General features: G+C 37.5%; 1 protein-coding gene across 5 annotated transcripts in view; it reads left to right on the top strand.

Annotated features, from left to right (window-relative positions):
- The first annotated feature begins 626 nt into the window (after positions 1-626).
- Positions 627-22232, top strand: part of LOC107083923 (calmodulin-binding transcription activator 1-like) — a 401719-nt gene continuing 380113 nt past the window's right edge. For 3 of the 5 annotated variants that reach the window (XM_015373495.1, XM_015373493.1, XM_015373492.1), the window contains exons 1-3: positions 633-740; positions 4844-4945; positions 16207-16310. In XM_015373495.1, coding sequence (XP_015228981.1) covers positions 716-740; positions 4844-4945; positions 16207-16310 — 231 coding nt within the window. In that variant the 5' untranslated portion in view covers positions 633-715. Of the gene's footprint in view, positions 741-4843; positions 4946-16206; positions 16311-22232 lie in introns of those variants that run through there. The other 2 variants (XM_015373494.1, XM_015373496.1) reach the window with 2 other exon arrangements.

Raw genomic sequence — 22232 nt, 5'->3', positions numbered from 1 at the left:
TGGAGGTTTCTTCCTGTTAAAAGGGAGTTTTTCCTCTCCACTGTCGCTACATGCTTAGTGTGAGGGATTGCATTCAAGTCGATGAGTCGATGCAATCAACTGGTTTTCCTTAGATAGAAAACTTTGAATCAATTTGACTGTATGATCTGGTAAACTGGAAAAGTGCCTTGTGATGAGCTGTGTGTGTAAATTGGCGTTATATAAATAAACTGATAAAACTATGACTGGAAATATCAACCATGTTGTCTGTAGTTTGTTCTAACAGCTTAACGTTCCACATCAATCCATTCAATCATGACGTTTACCAACTTTAATGTCACTTTGGGAGAACAATCCGGCCAAAAACACAAAATAAAACGAATTCCGAGCAGTTATAACTTAATAGGACGCCTAAAAACAACAGTTACGTGTTTATTTGTTTGTTTCACCATCATTTTAGTAACAAGCATCTTACTTTTTTGAGATGCATGAAAAATGTCAGGAAAAAAAAAGAAAGAAAGATCCCAGCTGGAGGTGCCAAAGTGAGGAGCGATGTGTTGTTTTTTTTCCTTCTCCACCTCCGTCACTCACTATCTCGCAGCCAATAGTAAGTTCGCCTCGGTCGGACCGACTCGCCGCGTGCCGCTCCCGGTCCCTCCTCGTGCTGTCCTCGCCGTGCACGCGCGTGGTACCCACGGTCGTGAGGAAGGAGGAGGATGTTGCGCGTGAAGGGGAAATGGCTGCCGAAAACAAGCCGGAAGGTAAGAAGAAATAGAATGGGATTAAATTTACCAGTGTGACCGTTGTGTGGTGGAAGGGGGGGATTTTTTTTCCCCTCCATCTTTTTTGAACAGAGCGGCCGTAACTCCGCGTGGGGATGTCACGAGCGCGAGGGCGAGAGCGAATTTTCTCCGGCGGAGAACGGCGCCGCTGTTTTCTTCACACAGAGGCAGCTGAAACGTGGAGACATCACTAGCCAGCTAATATTAGCTCTCATTGGAGCCAGTCGCTTTATTCCCAGCATAATAAGAACAAGAAAAAAGAAAAAGAAAAAAAAAACGCCACAGGAACGCATTATCAGCGTGGATAAAAGTACCGCGTGTACTGCTTATTATGATCCGGATTCTTGTCAAACCGAGGCGCAGTGCAAGTTGTTCCCAACAAGGCTAAGTTAATGACAACACGTCATTAATCGACCAACTTCTCCCTTCATTTGTGTTCTTTTAGTTCACATATTTTCTAAGCGCTTCTTTCGGCTGCTCTGAAATAATAATTAAAGTACGTCTGGTTTTAAATATGTAAGTTAGAGAAGGTCCTTCAGTTCCCCCTTGAAGCGCAGGAATTTTCTATGCCATTCAGCGAGCAGTGATCTATTTTTAAATAATGTTTTTTTTTTCTCCAATACTTTTCTTGCCCTATATTCGATGTGAACCAAGTGTAGCTCTGTAAGATGTCCTGTCGCGCCTGAAATGCCATCACACCAGCAGATGAAGAGGGAGGATGGAGAGCAGCCTGCCCATAACATTACTTTACACATAGGACAGACAGCATGATGACTTTCGCCTCCTTTCTCAGCTGATTTCAGTCGCTCCTCTCACTGAGAACCAAATGCATCAGGCTTAATTCTTTCTTAAAAAAAAAAAAATTAAAAATAAAGTGGAATATTTCATCACAACTTATATGCATGAGAAATTTATGCCCATTCAGAAAGGCCCATGGATTTTTTGGGTGAGTAATTAAATTAAATCCTGCATCAAATAAATAGTGCTGAAAAATGTCAATGTGTATGAAATCTACAGCTTTTAAAAAAGGATTTATGACTGCATGCAAATATTTGTTATTATTAACTTTTTGCTAATGAGTGCAATGTTGTTGCACTGAAACACCATCTTCATTATATTTCTTTTTTGACGTTTAGGTATTTTCATAGCCTGGGGGGTGTAGCAAAAGGGAGATGCTAGACTTTTAATACTTGATGCATAATTTTAGATTCTTTAGTCTTTTGTTTGGTCCAAATATTGAATGCTTCCTTTAGTCTTTCAGAGATGAAAAGACAAGAGCTCTTTTAGTGTCAGTGACTTGAAAGATATGTTCTTTTAGTACAGAATGGGGATACATTTTTAATTGTTTCTGTTCATATAAAAAGTAGTGATGAAACACTGGTGGTTTCTGGTTGGTTTGGATGTCAGTGTGCCAACCTCCAAAAGGAGTCCCACCAGGGGGTGCTATTGAGCTAAGGAGGCTCTCATATCTTTGGACTTAGTCTGGGGCTTGGACTAAAAAAATTAAGACATCTGTTTGGAGATAGTAATGACTATTCTCTATTGTAGTTTTCTAAATGTATTCCTTAGCATAAATGAACTGAAAATACATGTTATAGCTGAAAAAAACCCCAACATAGTAAAGCATCTTCAATGCAATGGGCTTTTCTCTGAAAACCCAGGCTTGAATGTCCCATTGCTGAGCCGGTCAAGTTATTTTCAGTGCTCCTGAGAGGCCGGTCAGTGGAAAAAAAGAAGGAGGAGGACGGAGAGCATAAGAGAAAGATTACTTCACACCTTTATGTAAATGCCATGTCTTCTCATGCAGACTTGATCTTCACAGCTTTCATATAAAGCTGTCAGATGGCTTTTTTTTTAGTTGGCTCTTTGTTCATGTAGAACCGATGTTTTTAATAATGTTTTTATTTTTTTTTACATAAGGGGTGAACCTGTTTTTGCAGCTATTGAAAAAGCAGGACTTTTTAATTCTTTAACCTTTTGTCCTTGTGGCATCAGGGCAGTTCTGATGGCTCACACTTGTTTGGCAGGTCTCATAAAAGCTCCATAACAAGTGAGGGGCCATGACCTGGACTCACTCTGTGGTGTAATGTTTACATCCTGGTGTATTTCTTCAAAGTCTCAGCCTCACCCTTGGGGGTATCTTTACTCCCCTTCACACTCCTAAAAATCTTAGTGTGTGTGTTACTTTAAGCACAGGGCTAGGAGGGCACTAAAAGGACAGGCTTGATATGCCTCACAATGAAACTGCTCTGGAGAAAACTACAGCCTGCGGTCTTAAACATCTGCCTGGACAAAGCCTTCGACAAATATTTTAGAGCAAGAGTCATAAGTGGGAGTGTAAACAGGGGATTTATAGGCAAGCCTGAGGTTCTTTTGGATCTTTATACTGTCTTAATATTTTTGTATGCCAAAAGTTTGAAACAAAAATCTAATAGAGGGATGAAGTAGCAGTCTATTGAAGTTTGGATCAAAACAGTCAACTAAGGTGGCCAATTTATAACTTAGGCTTACTTTTCTTATCTTTAGATTTGAAAAAGTTTCTTGATTTGATCAGAATTCAGTATGGAGCGCCAGCAAAAGATCAAGCAAGCACAGAGTTTGCTCTCAACTGCAAAAAAAATGCTTTTGCAGCAATTATATAAACATATCTCTGCTGTTTTGTAAAAAGAGGCATTTATTTTTTAACCTCGTGATGTCAAATGGGCTGCTCTCCTGGCTCTGTGTTGTTTCAGTGAATCAGGTGCTCGGTTTTCTGCTCTGCCTTTTAGTTGGACCAGGAAGGTCTGTTGGATGATGCTGATACGCATTGCTCCTGATTCCTGCACGTAGAAGACCTTTATCAAATTGGGTCACGCTCAAACTGACCCTTGTAATAAATTTTTTCACCTTGTAGGGATTCAGAATATCTGTTTTAGTAATTAGTGACACAGAAATGTGATAAAATAAGGATTTCCATAGTTTTTATGTTTTGCCAAACAGATCCAGGGTGTTAGACACAATTCTTTGAGAATTGTTATGACAGTAAAAAAATATTGTTCTAAATAATAATTTTATTCCTTCAGTTTAATGTTATGAAACATATCGAAGCATCCATCCTTTTATTTGAGTACACTTTTGCGCATAGGTTAAGAAATTATTGTTTTTAACTATGATGCCACAATTATTAGAACCCTTGTTGACAATACTTTATCAGCAAGGGTTCATCTTCTAATATAACCTTTTAAAAGAAGGGATCTTACAGCGAGGGATCCTTTGCCATTGCTGTTTCCGTCTCAACATTTTTGCAAATTTTTTCTCAAAAAACTCACTAGATCTCATTTATAATGACCTGATATTTGTACAAAGTTCATAAAGCTTAAAAAGCATCTCCAGTGTGTCTAAAATGACAAAGGCCCAGAGCAGCACAGATCCTCCACTTTACTCAACATTTAGCCTAAGGTCCTCTCTGACAGTTTTATTTTGTATTTTATTGCTGAATTTCCTGAAGTAAGCGTTGTGAACGGTTTGATTTTAAGCTCATCTGAGCAAACACAGAGTTTCACTGGGAGACCCAGTAATTTTCGTAAACTGTTTACCTTTGATGGCAAGGCAGAAAAGGCTTTTTCCTCACATGCCTCTCAAACAGCCAATTGACATAGACAAGGTCTTGGTGACCATATGATGTTATTCACTGCTGCAGTTCTTCCACTTACTGTGAGCTTTGCCGATTTGTTTAACTTTCCTTACCTTCTTCAATCTGTGTGGCTTCTTTTCTTTATTATTGCCTAAAAGAAGTAAGCCTCTGTGTGAAATGATATTTATTCTAATGAAACAAAAGATAATATAAATTTGTTAAATTAAAGGGTAAATGCACTCAAAGAAAAACATACTTAAGTTATTTTTTAATAGTTGTTATACTTGCAGTAAAATATAGGTTTCTGTTAAACCTCTTTCCACATCATTATTTAATGTTTTTAGTGTGTTTTCTTATTATATTCTGTGTTGTTTCTGTTTATTGCTGCATGGGGATTGTGTTTAGATATCACAGGCTGAGAGAATACTTTTCCTCGATCTTTCTCTACTTTTCTCTTTGCCTCCTTAAGGACTGAAGAAAGTTCGTAATCCGGATCGAATGTACAGATCAGCAGTGTGTTATGCTGGCCATGGTCCACCTAAGAGTATCAGTGATGACACAGAGACGAACAGTAAGAGTCAGTTATTAATACTGCATTCCCGCTGCAAGTCGCCACTAGCTGGCTAATCTATTATTCATCCATCAATTCATTTATTTACTTCTTGATTTCATCTGTTCCCATGCCCCCTTCCTTGTTTTTTTTTTTCTCCTCCAACACAACACCTCCTGCGGCTGCTCTGTTGATTGAAGTGTCTGCTTTACAGGATCATGCTGTCAATAGCTGAAGTGTTGTCGTTAACTAAGAGTGATTGTTTCAGGTTGAGGCCACGGGATCAGGACCTGAGCAGACCCTCAGAGACAAAGCTTGAGCTCTTAGCCATCAATTATGTCTTTGCCTTTTGTCCGCTTTTCTCAAAGCTTCTTTTATCAATGAGAAAATAGCTGCATAAATTCTAATTTTGTCCAGGTTACGTGGCAGGGGAGTGAAATATTCATGCTTTTCCTGAAAGTTAATATTCTGTGATATTTAAATTGAATGAATATTTGTCTCTGTCTTCGTCTCCTTGCATTTGTGCTGTGGGAAAACAGCAGAGCGAGGGGCAAAGAACAAGAACGTGGGGAAAAAAGGAAAAAAAAAAGCATCACAGAGGATTTTTATTACTAGTAAAAACCAGCTTCTGAGCGAACCGCCTCACTGCACTCCCAGTTCTGCACACAAGCGTTTTATTTCGTCACTACCAAAACAAATCAGTCAGAAATATAGGCCAAAGCCTTGACTTCATATTGGATGACTTTCTTTTCATTCTCTTTAGAAAATACGCCTGATCTTTTTTTGGGCTTCTGTCTTTTGCCACATGAGAAGCTGTCCCCCTCTGTGAAGCCGATTGTTCCTCAGCAGAAAGGAGCCCCCTTTATTCTTAATGAATACACCATCCCCTTCACTGCTGGACGACTGTGTTGATCTTGACTAGAGGCTGCGTAATTAAGTGTGCTCATGTATTGTCATTTCTAAATAGAGAGCATGAAATCACCCTAACCCCTTGTTAGGCTCTGTGCTTCACCAGTGATAACTGCCCCTGGAAGAGCTCCACGGCACCGCATTGTTTTGCTCTCTTTAACTGAGAATGTCTGAGAGATTTAATGGCAGGGGAGCGCTTGTGCAGATCTATGAAACAGGGTTGTAGTCTGTAACAGATACATAGCTGATAGACTTTTGTGTTACCCCCTCATGTGTGACAGCTCTGACTGACAATATGTTTTGCCAGTCTTGCTATTCTCCCTCATGTTATTGCGTGATATTACACTATCCTGTCCCCTGTGTCACACACTCTGTTTAATGTGTTCAGCCTGGAGGTTTTTCTGCCAACCAATGGGAGGGTGGGGGTGTGGGGGGGCAGTCTGAATGCAGGCAGGCAAACCATTGATCTGAGTAATCGTCTGAGTAATTGTGGGAGTAGTTATGATACAAAAAAAGAAGGGTCTCTTTTGTGCACACATTTGTAAGCAAGAGGGAGAACAGTGGAAAAAGAAGAAGAAGAAGAAGAGGAGAGAGGCAGAGAAAAAGAGAGACCTCACCTCTGCTCTCCTTGAGATGGGATTTTTATGGATGGGTGAGCTCACTGAGGGCTGAGAACACATAAAGAGTCATTTTCAGTTTGTTGCAGGCAGTTAACCATGTGTGCATGTTTGTTGGACTTCCATTAATAGGCCGAGGCGTTTTTATGTTTTTTTTTTTATTTGTTTATTTATTTTTAGCCGTTTGACTTTTTGACAGGCTTACCTTATTATCCTACACAAATCGACAGTGTGTCCTGTTTTTCCACACTGCTGAAATGTTTAAAAGTAAAGCTATGGACAAGCGCTCCGGGGCTACTTTACACACAGCTTCATGTCTCTTTAGAGTACAAATAACAAATAACGTGCAGTGAGATTCTCAGAAGTTTCTGTATTGCTTGTATCCAGTGGTGGTGGTGGGGAGGGCTCTCCCTTCCCATCTTTTCGAACAGCTGTTGTGTACATTGCAGGTCAAACACTCATCCTAGACACCATCTCTAGAGGGCAGAAACTGCTTACTTTGTTTTGGTTTGCTTTGTATCAACACAACATAAAAGTTCACTTCACTGATTCGTTGTTTGCCTTTAACACTTATGGGTGATGGTTAATTTCACAGTAAAAAAGTGTGTTATCAAATACACCACAGGCCATAAGATAAATATAATATAATTCTTACACTAATGTATGGATATTTTAAATCCAAGTCTGTTTACTCGCCCCTGTACTCCCATCAACAGCAATCAGGACCATGGACAGCGAAGCAAAGCCTCAGCAGAAAAAAAGGGCCTGAAAAGATAGCTGACACATGGTTTTAGAGTCATTTTTTTTTTTCATTTTAATAGACGAGTTAACATGATTGATGAAGGTCAACCCAAGGTTATGGGAAAACAAACATTTTGAGAAATTCTTTGATGGATTTCTACTGAGGCACACTGAAATTCACACCTAAATTGCAAAAAATCCTTCAAGAAAATAAGCAGAACTTGACTCAGCAGTGAACTTTTCAGTAAGTAGATATGTCTATGAATGATTCACATTAGGAGAGTAAAAACTTGCTCAGCCTTATAATTTCAGCAACATATTTAAAGTAACTGGAATGTTTTGTGCAGAGGAGAGCTGTGCACAAAGTTTGAGCCTGTATTAGATTAAATTATACCCGTCCCTGCTGCAACTTTAGAATTACACCAGTTTGTAATGAGGACTGCTTTTTCTAAGTAGCATAAAGTTATCAAATCGACATGTAAACAAAAATAGTATTTCACTCAAAAGTTTGTGGAAGAGAGAAATGGAGAAACTCCTAAACCAAATATCAAAGTTCATAATGGAGAACCTCAAGAAGCCGAGGCTGAAGGTTTGGCCTTGGCCTGTACAATACCCTGACCTAAACATAATTGAAAATCAATGAGCAGACCTCAAAAGAGCAGTGCAAGCAAGATGGCACCACAGTGCCACAGGACAGCATTTAGCAGGAAATGAAAAAGTAAAGTCAAAAACTGAAATTCTGGGGATGTTATAAACAGTGTTTACATGCTGGGGCACTTTTAGAGAAATAGTTTTAGTTTTTGTTATTTTGAAGGCATAAAACATGGTTATAAAAAGTGAGGAAATGTCTCGCTCACTTTTTGGTGTAGTTTTATTTTGTTGGGGAAAAATAGTGCTCACCTCTGCCTCCTGCTCTAGTTTGTTGCAGGGGTTTGAGGATTTTATAGTTTCAGAGGAAATCATCTAAATTTAATTCCCCTCAAAGTTTTACATCCTTTCTAAGTATTTTTTTAAATGAAAGTTAAAGCCTCTGTTTGCACTTCATCCTCATTTTTTTATGTCTCTTTGTCAGATTTTTTTTTTGCTTTGGGATGCAGCATGTCACCAGCTGACCATTTCTGCTTGGTTGTCTGAGTTCATCTCATCTTTGACATTTTAAATGTTTCTTTTCCTCTGCCGGCAACTTGTTACTGCTTTATGCCTCTTTTCCCATGTCCATTTTCGGATCTCTGGACTGCTGTAGAGCAGTCCTTGATATTTCTTATAAATCTCATTATATTTATGTATTTCATGGATTATTTTTACACTTTGCAACTGCATTTAGCAAACTGACAAATGCTGTTATTTGAAAGTAAAATCATTTTGGTTTTCTAATTATTTTTCACAGTTTAAAGCTGATATAGTCGGAAAATCTTTAAAGCTAAATTCTAAAACAGTTTTGTGCAGCGAAAGTCATTCAGTTTAATGATTCTGAACTTCAGTGCAGTTAGGCCTTACTAATTTCTCAGCACCTCTCACTGGTCAGTTTAAATCAAGTGTTTATAAATAAGTAGGCTACAATTAACTGTGTAAACACAATTATCTGAGATAATTAGGCTCATGCTGGCAGAGTGCTCATATTCTTCTTTACTGAATCTCTCAGCTGATACTGACATAGGGTCAGATTGTAAAATGTTATTTGATGGATAGATGAAAGTTTCTTTATATTATTATTACCTTCCTGCAAATGCATTGCCTTGCAAAATTGACCGCAACTCTCCTGTTGCAACAAGAAACTTCTATTTGTTTTATTGGAAAAACCATAACAAAGTTGAGAATAGTTGTAAAGTGGAAGAAAAGCAATAGAAGGTTTTCTAACTTATCTGCAAGTAAATATCAGTTAAGTATAGCTTGTCTTTTTATCCAGCTCCCCTGAGTGTTTGTTTTACTTAATCACTGTTAATACTGCATTAAGAGGGAGGACAGCATTCATTTGTCCTAATATAAAGTCAGCAAGTTTTAAATTGGTATCTTCTGGCCAGAAGACCTTCCACATGCTTATGTTAAAGTATGGATTTGAATCATGTATGCCATTTTCTTCCGTATGGGCTTTGGTCTGTCATTTTGTTGAGCACCAGGTCTTGATTGGCATGCTGCTTTAGATTTCCTTTTTCAAATGATGCATTGAGTAGTGCTTCATGAAGTATTGCAAGTTTTGGATGTGGTTTTATGATCTAACCTTTTAAGTTATCCCAACTCTTCAACCTGTCTGTACTGTTCCTTGTTAATTTTTTTTTTACATTTTTTTTAACTTATCACATCTTCTTTGAATATTTTAATTTCTCTGTTATTTTTTTATATTTAAAAAGCTTTACTAATATAAAGCGTTCAAGTTGACCCATTCTTCTAATTGGTCAGCAGAAGAATACCTTAGTAAAACAGTGGCTGTTATAAAAATATATAAAAAACAAAAGCAAGACAATTAAAGTTATGTTACAGAAAGATGAAAGTGTCCATATCCAGAGCTTTAGTTGTGAAGTGATTTATCTGTGATGTGGTTCAGGATGGACCACAGTTACAGAGCTCCTGACATCTATAAGCCATATTAGCTTTTGTGGAAAATGGTTGCATTCAAACAGTTGCCTTAGATATGCACCGCCACCGGCGATTTGTTGAGTGATCTATAGCCAAAACATTAGCTTGCAATTTCTCCACAATGCAGGCACAGATTAAAAAGAAAAACTGTCACTCCCAGAGCGCTCCCAGACAGAGACAGAAGAGAGAGGGTTTTGCGTTCAGGGTTTAGATATTGATTAAAGATTTGTTTTTGTCAGCCTTTCCAGTCTCATGACCCTCGCTCTCATCTCTAGGGCGGGGCTGGAGCAAGCAAGCATGACAAATACCCTTAAATTCAGCCCAAGTGTTTGCTTAGGAGCCAGGATCAGTGATAATCCAAACATCAGCAGAGAAAAATATATCTTTATATCCGGGGTGATGTAAATTATGGAGCAGCTTGTGCAGGAGGCCGCTACGTCCTGTGATTGGAACATAAAAGCAGCAAACCTTTGTACTGGAGAAGGGTTTCCATCTCTGGTTAGACTTTTGTATGTGAGCTTGCTCATCAAGACCTGCAGTGTAATTGGCGGTAGTGTGCCAGCTCAGCTCAGCACGCCCATCATGTAACAAACCCTTGTATCAGACTATTGTGCACTTTAGTGTTACTACCAAATTGTATTTTTCAGTGTATTTTTTCTGCAGCTACAGGCCGTTATTAAGCCTGCTGTTTCATCTCAGTTTCATATTAAACCTTAAAGGGAAATTCATATGCAAAATGCAGAGGAGCAGAGTTCTTTCAGTGCATTATTAGCTTATGCTAATGTAAGTATTTGTTCTTTAAACACTAATCAGATCATACAATTTGATTTGGAAGCTCTACTCTTTATTAAGTGTATTCCAAATTTAGCTTCTAAGGTATTCTCTCCTATGGGTTGTTTTCTGCTGATGTGCAAGTCGCTGTAGTTTCCATTCCACAGTGGGCAGAGCTCTAATTAATAAGCAATTCTTTGTTGGAAGCTCCTTCTTCACACGAGTGGAAATGCCCAGTGGAGGAAATCAAAGACATACAGCGGTTCAGATATTATTAGTGGGGATAAATAGATGTGAAAGAACAAAAAAAAGCTTTGAGAATGAATCGCTGTGAAAAGAAAGCCCTCCTCTACGTTGAGCTTTGAGCTTCACTAGAACCGTGGCCGTCTAACCCCTTTTTTTTTTTTTTTCAAAGTTAGACAAGGACTCCTGGATTAGGAAATTACAACCTTAATAATCGGAACTGTATTTAACAACAAAAAGTGTGATATGCCCTGTTTGACAGGAGAAATGCACTCCTGTCTCAAACACACTATATATCAGAGGCAGATACACTGCACTGTCCTTTGATTTGACGGAATGCATCGTTAAACGGAAGACATCACAATTCATTAGATATATGTCTGATATTTAGTTGCAGACTGAGCTGTTTTTGTTTTGATTGTCTAATTTATGATCCTCTGACTGCAACAGATACTTGGCATGGGCGCCTGTGATGCTCTGCCAGGCCTGTGCTGCAACCACGCTCACATCTTTCTTGTTTTGAAGGCTTCTTGCCCTCAGTCTGGTCTACAGCGAGGGGAACACATGCTCAGTTGGACTGAGGTCAGCTGACCGACTTTGCTATTCAGGAGCATCAGAGAGTATAAAAATACTGAAAGTCAGCATTTTAAACCCAGGGTTTGTTTATCATACCAAATGCATTTTACTGCCTGCAATGTATGCCCAGGCAATTGTAAAAAGTATCTTTTCACAGAATACAGTGGAAATTCTGTGAGAATTTACATTTATATTTTTACTGGTAGCTGTGAAAAAAAAAGGACCCCTTGAAATAAATTGATGTGTGGAGATTAACTTTATGGCACAGATAGGGAGTTTCAAAACAGTGGTAATCTATTATTTCCTAACCTTATTATGCCTTATTAACCAAAATGAAAGAAAACATTACCTTGTTTTAATACATACTAATATGATCTCAGGGAGGCTAGAGACAAGGAGGATGTTTTATGTTTTCATATTTTTGCAACTTTTTAAGCAAAATTTTGTTATCTTTGATGGCATATGTGGAGTAAAATAAGAAAGTGATGAGGAATTACACAATGGTAGGACTTAAGAGTCTTCGTAACGCTAGAAATATCTAAAACCAGCTTTAGTAATAACATGATGGGGCCGCAGTGTGGACTTTAGGTAGTGAAATGTAATGCTTTAACAAAATGCAGCTGTGTTATAATGCCCCACCTAATTGTTAAGTTTTTTACTGCACAGTATTTAGAAAGGGAAGTTGATATTCAAAGCAAGTGCACATAAATGAGGCTTAGGCTATATGATTAAAACAAAGACAATATTACAACCCTTGATAAAAGAATGTTGTATTTCTGTTTATCCCCCCACTGCTTTAAATGCTTTTTAAAGCATTTTTAAAGACATAGATGTTTTTTTTTTATAACTTTTATCTAGAGTTTATATCATCTTTTAAGTTCATGGAGCTTAGTATATCAGAAAAGGGTTTGCCATAGTAAAGAAATTAATCCTTAAGATCTTCCTAATTATGAAATAAAAGGAAAATGAAATACATTTTTTTTCTAATGACAATCTGGGAATTGTAGTGTGCTTATATGTATTCACCCTCCTTCACCTTAGTTTAACTTGCTGCCCTCAGAGGTTCACCTGCTTGTATTTAATTCAGTATTGAAATCCAGCTATTCAGTGAATTCCTCAGAGGTTTGTTACTGAATATTACTGAACAAACAGCATCATAAAGACCAATGAGCACAGCAGACAGATCAGAGATAAAACTGAGTAAAAGTTGAAAGCTGACTTAGGTTCTGAAACAATACGCCAATCTTTGAATGGCTCACAGAGCACAGTTCAAAACATCATCCGAGATGAAAGGAGCAGAAGGAGCAGAGTATGCATGATAAAGCTGGAAGAGCTGTGGAGATCCACAACTCGGCTGAAACGTATCTTGGAAAGCTAACACGGTACATCCATCTAAGAACATAGATCTGTGGCATCATCATGACATGGGGATGGTTTTCTTCAGGAAGGACACGAAATCTGGTCAGAGTTGATGTGAAGATGGATGGAGATAAAAGAAGGTCAGTCATGGAAGGAAAGCTGTTAGTTGCTGCAGAATAGTTGAGGTGGGGGTAGAGGTCCACACTCAAACAAACCTAAACGTACAACCGGAGCTAACGCGGACTGGTTTAGACTCTTCCTAAAAAAATAGTATTGTTTGGAAGTTTGTTTATCTCAGTAACTCCATCACTAAATGGATGAAATTATATAAATGAGTTACATGCAGATTGATGTGTTTAAAGGATAATATTCTGCTGAGAGAAATAGCAAATATAACATTTAAGATTAGAATATCATATCACAGAAAAAAACCCTGATATAGAAATATGAGCTTTATGATAAATAGGTTTTAAACCTACTTAATCTTATTTCTAAGTAGTGCTTTTCAGCCAACAAACAAACCTCGATGCTACAGATATTGTAATCTAAAAAAGACGTCTGTTTTCAGTTTATAAAATAAGCCTTTATCAGTACAGGCAGAAGTCCAACCAAGAGTCTCTGAAAGGGAAGAACATTGCTGTCACAGATGCTCCCCATCCAACTCTTCCAATTTGAAGTTGTGGATGTGTGTAGTGTAGTCTGCACATAAAGGCAGTCATATTCTTCTTCCTTTCCCTCAGCTTGTGTTATTCAGCAGCAGCATGTTCTCCAGTTTTGACGATAAAACCACTCTGCCGGTACCTCAGAACAGATGCTAGATGTGAATCTTAATTGGGCTAAGCCAATGATTACGTGTGCAGCTCATAAAAAAACGGAGTCTACATGTAGTATTACGGGGACAGAAGGATGTAGCAGATTTTACAAATCTACATTGGTGCTCCTTTGGGTGTAGTGATGTTCTACCTTACACATTATACCCAGGGGCTTCATGCCAGCACTGTCTCTACGGATCAACCAGGTCGGATTTTCCTGGATGTTCAGGGACAGCGACACTGTTCTCTATTTGTGTGATAGGCAGCAAGCAAACCACAGAGGTTCTATCTCTGTGATTACATTTTGAAAACTTTTGTCTTTCTTTTCCTTAAGCCAAGCGTTGATATCTCAAGAGATTCATGCTCAGCTCTGACATTCATTCTGTTTTCTGTCCTTCACTTTATTGCTTATTTCTTCCCATTGTTCACATATATAAAGGCCATTTCACTTTCAGGCATTTGTTTGTTGTCTTGTTTAAATTCGTTCTAAAGCCTCATTGCATTACGGATAAATAGTAATTTGCATTTTACTGAGTAAATCTATTTACATTTGGTTTCTTACGCAGACATTACAACTGAAAAATAGATTCATTTTCATATGGATTAAGTAGTCCCAGAAAATGCATTGTAATATTGTTTATCATGTTTATTGTTATAAATCTGGTCGTGATTCTATAAAAAACTAGAAGTTTGCTGTGAAATTCATCTGGCAGTAAGAAGTTAGGATCAGCCTTTTTGATGCTACAATACTTCAGGCTATATTTTTCAAGATATAACACATTTCCTTACAATATTCGTATTAAAGGTGATATGATATTTAGTGTTATTTAATAGCTAACTAAACTGAAGGAGGCACAGGTTAGGGGGGAAATCCTGTCATCACTACAGCTGTTGGCTGGGTTTTACAAGTCTGGCCTTTGATAAAAAGAGGGAGGAGGAAAACCATTTTGATGGAGAGCCATTAGAAGTCCCACTAAATTTTTTACAAGCCATGTTGTGGGACGGTGCAGATATGTGGAGGAAGGTCCTCTGGTTGGATCAGTACAAGCTGTTCCTTTTGCCCTAAATGCAAGATGCAGTGAGTGAAGGAAAACTGAAACAGTGCATCGATTCGCCACGACCGCGCCGTCAGATGAATGGATATGGTGGTGGCAGCATAATGCTGTGGGAGGGAGATGGTCGGTGTTTTATGGGAGGATAAATTGAGCCAAATAACAGGGAATCCTATACAAACCTCTGCCATTGACCTGAAGGTTGTACATTACAGTAGTTTGGATAAAATATTACTATTTACAACCAAAAACAAATGTTAACATACATTTTGTAAAAAAAAAAAAAAATGAACTAAGTTTTTCCTCTCTATCAGTTAGGTTAGGGTTCCCAAACTTATTTCTGTTTGTTAAAATCTAAAGCATAAGATGGAGAATTCCTTAAATATGTTTTATTAATTTCTTCAAATCCAGAGGTTTTTCTTTTAAGCAACTAGGAAAGGGCCAGATGTTGATATCTCAGTATTGTAGGCGAAATGGTGGCACCTATGTGTGTCTTCTAAAGCAGCAGCTCACACACTCTGCTTTGTTGTAGGATCTAATGGAAAAATCTCAGGCAAGTCTGGTTCAACTTTAGTTACAGCCTGGGATGCCTCAAGGTAATGGTGTTAATCTTTTCAAATAATTATATGCAATTATAAGCTCCATGTGAATGTGCTGCCATCAAACCAGTCACAAAGAAGACATGTTTTGGTGGAATGTGCTTTAACTGCATATTACTGGAATAAAACCCCTAACCATTTAAAACGCATTTTTAATTTCTTGTTTTTCCTAAACTGATATACAGTCATATTCCATTAATCACAATATGGGTCAGATGAGGCTCGGTTGTTTGATTTTAAGGATCTTTTGAAAATGACAAACTTAAAGCAGGCCAAAAATGTGTTGGTAATATTCCAAACTTAAACTTTGTGATTTTTATTAGCTCTAAATGAAAAAAGTTACCACTTTTTAACAGAAATAAAAATTTGATAATATCAGTCTGCTTTTTTTAATTAATCTAAATAATGCTGATCACTTATTAATTGGGTCCCTGACATAAATTAACTTTTCAGTAATCATCTAATGTATGTGACTGACTGCATTTTCCAATTAAGATGGCATGTTTGTTTAACAAAATAGCAATAAGATGAAATAAGCACCTGGAGGCATTGGAGGTTGTACATCTTTTCCTTTTATATCTCTTTGAAAATTGTAGTTCGAAATACACGGGTTGTGATGTAAGCGTGAGGCCTGGTAACTGCAATTATTTCCCAGAATAATTCCCCACATTCTTTAGGGCTGCACAGATTCCTGCACTAAATCTCCATACACCATAAAATCACTCAAGGGTGTTTATTGTGTCTAAATAATGAATAGACACAGCCTTTCCAAGTTGACAGTGAAAAATTCCCAGTGATCTCCCCTGACAGAATGCATTACACAGTAAGATCATTTAGCCGACCACAAACTAAAATGTATGCATTATGCTGTTCTTAAATTAATTTCCTAATTCAGCCGGGGATAGTTATTTTACAGTCAGCATTTTACAGCTGAGAGACTGATAGACTGATAAAGATGGGAGATGAGGAAGTCAATAAGATATGAAGCCTGTGCTTAATATTCTTTTCTGTTTTGCTCTCTCGTTTCAGATGAACATGGACATTTGAAAATATACCTGCCCAAGAAGCTACTTGAATGTCTACCAAAATGCACGTCGCTGCCGAAGGAGAGGCACCGGTGGAACACTAATGAGGTAAGGACGCCGCTGCTTATCAGTCCTGCTTCCACTAAATCCATCTCTGCGCAGAGATATCCTTCCAGCAGACACGCTGCTCTCAGAGGCCATTTTTGAAACAGATTTGTAAGTCATGTGAACTCTCTTCAGAGCAATGTCGCCGCGGTCTTTCAGGATCCCCAGGCTAACTAAGTGTTCTTAAACAGTAGAGGCATCCTGCTCACATCACCGCACTTGGGTTTTTTTTTCTCTCTGTTTCTGAGTTGCTGATTTTAGTATTTTATTTTTTAGAATTTGTTCATACAATTAAGTGCTGTTAATGTACATCTTTAGAAGTGAGTGCAGTGTTTATACATTTATAATTTATTTATCTTTATTTATAAAGATATGATGGAAAAACAGATTTGTTTCTTAATAAATCCCCCATTTATTTTAGAAAAACTATTGCTTTGTTTGTGTGTTTTCCAGTTTCACTTTTAAAAATAAAGCACAATGTAGCAAAAGGCAAAAATGCTTAAAAATTCCCTTTATATCAGCCTGAATCCTGATATATTTCAAACAGCTGTGTTTTTCTATTATAATTCACTCATTGGGGTTTTTCCTTTAACAGAACGCCGTTAGGCATAACATATTAGTTAAATGCTTGTTTTTTGTGAAAGGACAGTTATATTTTTCTTTATCTTGTTTTAACGTCAAACATTGTAATTAAGCATTTTGGCTGCATAATAGGCAGAAAATAATAAGATACTTCATTTAACACATAAATTGATGTCTTAAGGAAAACTGCACAGCTATGAAAGCTTTTATGAAAGGTACATTTAGGCTGAATGTATTCTCTAAGTGCAGAGATAAAAAAAGAAATAGAAATACATTTGGACAGATCAGTCAGATTGACATTGATGTCGACTTGTTTTTATTTATCAAATGAATCAAATCTACGAACTCCCAGCATTTAAAATCTGTGTGTATATATCAACCATCTGCTTTGATGCACATTGATGCAAGTTTAGGCACAAATGCATTTATGCATAAATAGAGAAAACCTTGGAATTCATTTATTTTGTTTAGCTCAAAACTATTACTTGTTTGTAAGGAAATTCATTTTTTATTTTATTAATGGTAAAAGAAAAAAAAGTTGAGTTATATTCAGATGAAGAAAAATCTGAAATCTAATGAAATTGTATCGACTACTCAAACTCAAAATTATGAATTTCTATAAACATATGACTCAAAGTGGCACATCAACGTTTACATACCTGCTACAATGAGTGAAGACAGATTTCTCTCCTTTATTTTTAGGTATCATCCTGTAAATAGAAAGAAAAGAAAGAAATCCCATTTGGAATTACACGTGTAGGAAAAGTAAATAAACTGTTGTGATGTGCTGGTTTTATTCATGTTTGAAAACAATCTAACCACCATGTTTGACTCCAGAGCTAAATTGTAAATAAAGGTAGTTAGATCACCTAAAGAGACATGCCCACCCAATCAGAGAGACGTGGAAAGTCAAAATGTGTTATGCAGGTTTACTCCAAAAAAAAAATAAAAAATAGAATGCTTTAATCAAATTAAAGCGTACTTTAATGGTTGTTAATTGCACCTGCTCTTCCTTCTAGCAGGTTTATTTTTCAGTTACGAGATAAATGTCACATTATATGGGTAAAAGGTTTAAAAAATATTTAGCTTTGCCCATAACATCCATTCTAACAGCTGTTGGTGCACCACGCCACACAAATCATTTAGTTAAGATATAGGAAATAGTTTTTATGATGAATTTTTCAATGAGTAACATACATTTTCTCCAACTATAAGAGGCCAGAAGAAAGTCGACATAAGTATTAAACATGGTACACTGTAATTCCCAAACAGGGACTTGTGTTGCTTCATTTGCCTCAGAACTCATTTGTCAGCCCGCTCTCCTCCTCATGGGATAGCTTGATGAATTTATTGCTTTCATTTCCACTATTGATGGATGAAAATCTTGTTCTTCTATTTAGAGAAAAACTGGCGGTAATTAGACCTAAATACACTCAATGACAAATCTTAAGGCCAATGCGCAAAAATCAACCATCCGTGCTTTGGGGATTAACAAATTGCAGCCATATAAATACAGTCATCTGCAGTGATGAAAGTTAATTGACTGAATAACAACCAGATGATAAGGCACCAGATAGAGGTTGTTCTTAAGAAACAGGATATTCAAAAAGACAACGTTTTTTTTTTTCACATTGATTTTGTCTATGTTTAGCAAACAATAAAAAATGAAACCCTCTGTTGTAAAGAAAACAAAATAACAGTCCTCATTACCGTAGAGGGGTTTGCCTAGTTCTTTATGATTTACATCCCTCTAGGTCTCCATCCTCTGTAAGTTTCCATCTGTCATGTCTGGGCTCACACTAGACCTGCCCTAGTTATGAAGAAAATGTAAAACGCTTGTGTATTTCTAATTGGCTGATGTTGTAACTTGTTTGCCCTGTTTGACCTGCATTGTGCTGCCAGCGGTGTAAATTAATTAACATGGTTTTGAAATTGATCTCAAAATGTAAGTCTAAGCATTTGCGAGGGAATGCTGTCGGCCACAGTGGTTAGCGGGCGAGGTTGTCGGTTACAGAACGAAACCATCTCCTCGTTCTGTCTCAGATTGCTTCGCCGATGTTTGCCTGCTGACGGGCAGGCGAAGTAAAAATGACTGAAATAAGCGCCTTTCTTGGTGTCACGTTATGCCTGCCAATAATGTTTGCCAAGGCCGAGGAGAGCTAGGTAACCTTCCCTAAAACCAAGGGCAATTCCTTTTTTATGCAGACCATGCAGATCTCAGTGTTTGTGCCTCACTGGTGGCAGACAGGCTGGAGGGGAGGGACCAGAGAGGCTCTTGTCGGTGCAATTGTGTGACTCTTACTGAAAGTGACACCTCATCAATTCAGTGCATATTTCTGGCACCAGCTCAGCAGGCTTAATGCACTAATTTCCCCCTTTTGATATTTCAGAAACCTGAGTCGTCTAGTACATTATTATATGCTGTATATCATCATTATTTCTCCTCTTTGATGGTATTTTGTGTTTAAGATCATTTTTCTCCTCAGGCAGTCTTCATTAGTCGTTTTGCAAACCCACAGGTCAAATAACAGTGTGAAATCTTTAAAGCTACTATGATTGATCAATTAATTCATTGATTAATATTAATTTATCTTGTAAATTAATTATTATGTGTAAGTTTTCCTGCCATCTGGATTGAATTTTTTTTTTAAAGAATTTTTTTTTAAATGGTTCAGTTGAACACAATTTACTTTTAGTCCAGTTCACTATCATCCTTAGACTAACACAAACTTTTTCGATGTATACAGCTTTGCAACAGTGAACAAGCAGCTTATAACGGTGAAATGAACATTAACATTTATAAAGTGCAGCAGTTATCAAAAACGTAGACCGTGTAGGAGAAACGGAAAACCAGTTTTAAGTCATGGTGCAAAAGCCATATGAAGAAATTCTCGCAGATTGTCTAAGGCCCCGTCCACACGAAGCCAAACCCTGGCCTAAACGCACAAATTTTTCACCAAACCAGCCTCTCATCCATACGAAGCCGGCGTTTCGGGGGTCTGTAAACGATCTTTTTTTTATCAAGCCTTCAGAGTCGGAAGATTTTGAAACGCTGTTTTCGCGTTTCCATCTGTAAGCTCTAACCGCATTTTTTTTCTTACACGCATGCGTCATAGCGTCGCCTCTAAACACGCATGCGCGACACAGTATCACAACAACAATGGCGCCGTACTGTGTTGAACGGTTGCTGCTCATGCTACTCACCCTGCTGTCGGGCTTACAACAGAATCTTCTTCTTCTGGAATATCTCCAGGAAGAACAGAGCAATATCGACGACATAGTTCAGCACCTGAATTTGACTTAACCACGAAAATGGACCCGCAGGGCAACCATGTATAAATATTAGTGCGCATGCCCAACATTTCGTCGCCTATTTTTGCTTTGGCACCACAGCGCCACTTACAGGCCTGGCATACATTTTGCAGCGTTTTCATGCATTCGTGTGGACGATCACATTTATTTTACGTCTCCGTCTTTACGACAAACGTTCTGGAAAATATTAGCGTTTCGTGTTCGTTTTGACTTCGTGTGGATGGGGCCTAAGAGCTGTAGCAGCTGCTGGCCTTACGGGGCCGCCATCTTCACCCATCCTCAGGCACTTTTTACAAGATAACGCAGTCCAGAATAATATGATCCGACCAAACAGTGCAATTCCACCAAAAAGTATTGTCACATTCAATAACAACATTTAAATTTGGATTCTGTCTATAATAGGGTTGTCACGATACAAAACTTTTCAACTCGATACCGATACTACGTAAAATATTCGATACTCGATGTCATTTTCGATACCACAAGGATAAAAACAAAGACTCCAAAATTCAACAGAAATTATTTAATTAATAAACAAAATACAATGAATAGATAAATAAATACAATAAACAATATTTTGTGGTTGTATGCTGTGCACAATATTAAGCATTAAGCTTGATAAAACACTTACAAAATTAAAATTAAGTTTTCCTTCCTTGGCTATGCTTTGCACACATAACAATGACACTAGCCAAACTAGTTAAAAAACAAAAATAATTCTCAGCAGCTGCACCTGTTACAGAAAAAAGTCTGAAACCGAAAAGTGCACGGAATTATTCAATCACACAGTGTTCAGAAAGTGCATTTTCCTCTAATCTGCACATAAGATGAATGACTGTTTAGGTGCCACTGGTGGTAGCACTGTATCGATACTTTTAAAAATGAGTATTGTATCCGGATACAACTTTTCAGTACTCAAAAAAGTATCAATACTTTTGACAACCCTAGTCTTTAATACAGTGTAAGTTATGGTTTAAATTATCTCTGTAAGGAGGCCAATCCATTAGATTTGTTGACTCTAGTCCAATGGATTATTCTCTCCATGTTAACGACTTGAGATTTGGCATTTTTGGTCCTTAATACCAAAGCGATGAAACTTTAAAGCTGATAAAAATCTTTACTATATCCCTAACCATACACAACCCTGTTAAAATATCAAGTTAATGTGATGTATTAATCCACTTATACTTGCATTCTTTACAATCTAACTGAAAACATATTCTTTTATATTGAGGGGGGCTTTTTATTTAAAAAAAAACATAACTAGTGACACCAGTCCAGACGACCTAACGCCTAAATCATGCAATGACTCAGAATTTAAGGAAGGTTAAACATAGACTAATGACTATCTTTAAGGGCATTACTGTGATCATGATAATGTAGCTGTTGCTGCAAACATTTAAGTAAAGTCTGTCTGCAGGCATAAGGAATAAAGGCGACAATTTGAATCAGAAACGTAACTGATTAAGCATTTTATCTTCCATCCATATATTTGCAGCGGAAAATGTTCCTCCTTTTTGTTTTCTCATCGCTCTCTTCTCATTCTCTGCACGTACTAGCACAGGTGGCAATGCTGAAATTAAAACAAGTAGAAAAAAACTTTAATAGGTTAAATATGAATGCAGCCATGACACTGAGTTAGAGTAATAGAAGGATACTAAAGTGAAGGTTTTGGCCTTAAGGAAAAAAGAAAAAAAAAGTCTGTTTCATTCGAGGCATGACCAAGAATTTGTAGATCTTCCCAAATCTGTCAAACATTAGTCCACAATTATGACTTATCCAATAGTGAAGCACCTTCTCATTCTTTTTCAATAGTGCATATTTTTGAGTTCACTCCTACCAATAATCAAACTAAATCAGACTGAACTGAAATAAACAAACCAATGAATGCCCCAGAGTGAAACATGGTGGTGGCTGCATCATGCTCTAAGGTGGATCAGAGACCTGTAAATGTTGGCCAAAGACTGATTCTGTCTGTTAGAGAGCTGAAAAAGCTTAATTTCAAGATTTATTTAGGATGTTATGAAATTA

This window comes from Cyprinodon variegatus, unplaced genomic scaffold (assembly GCF_000732505.1).
Source record: "Cyprinodon variegatus isolate N-32 unplaced genomic scaffold, C_variegatus-1.0 Scaffold87, whole genome shotgun sequence".
NCBI classification, from domain to species: Eukaryota; Metazoa; Chordata; class Actinopteri; order Cyprinodontiformes; family Cyprinodontidae; genus Cyprinodon; species Cyprinodon variegatus.
This window is presented reverse-complemented; position numbering and strand designations above follow the sequence as displayed.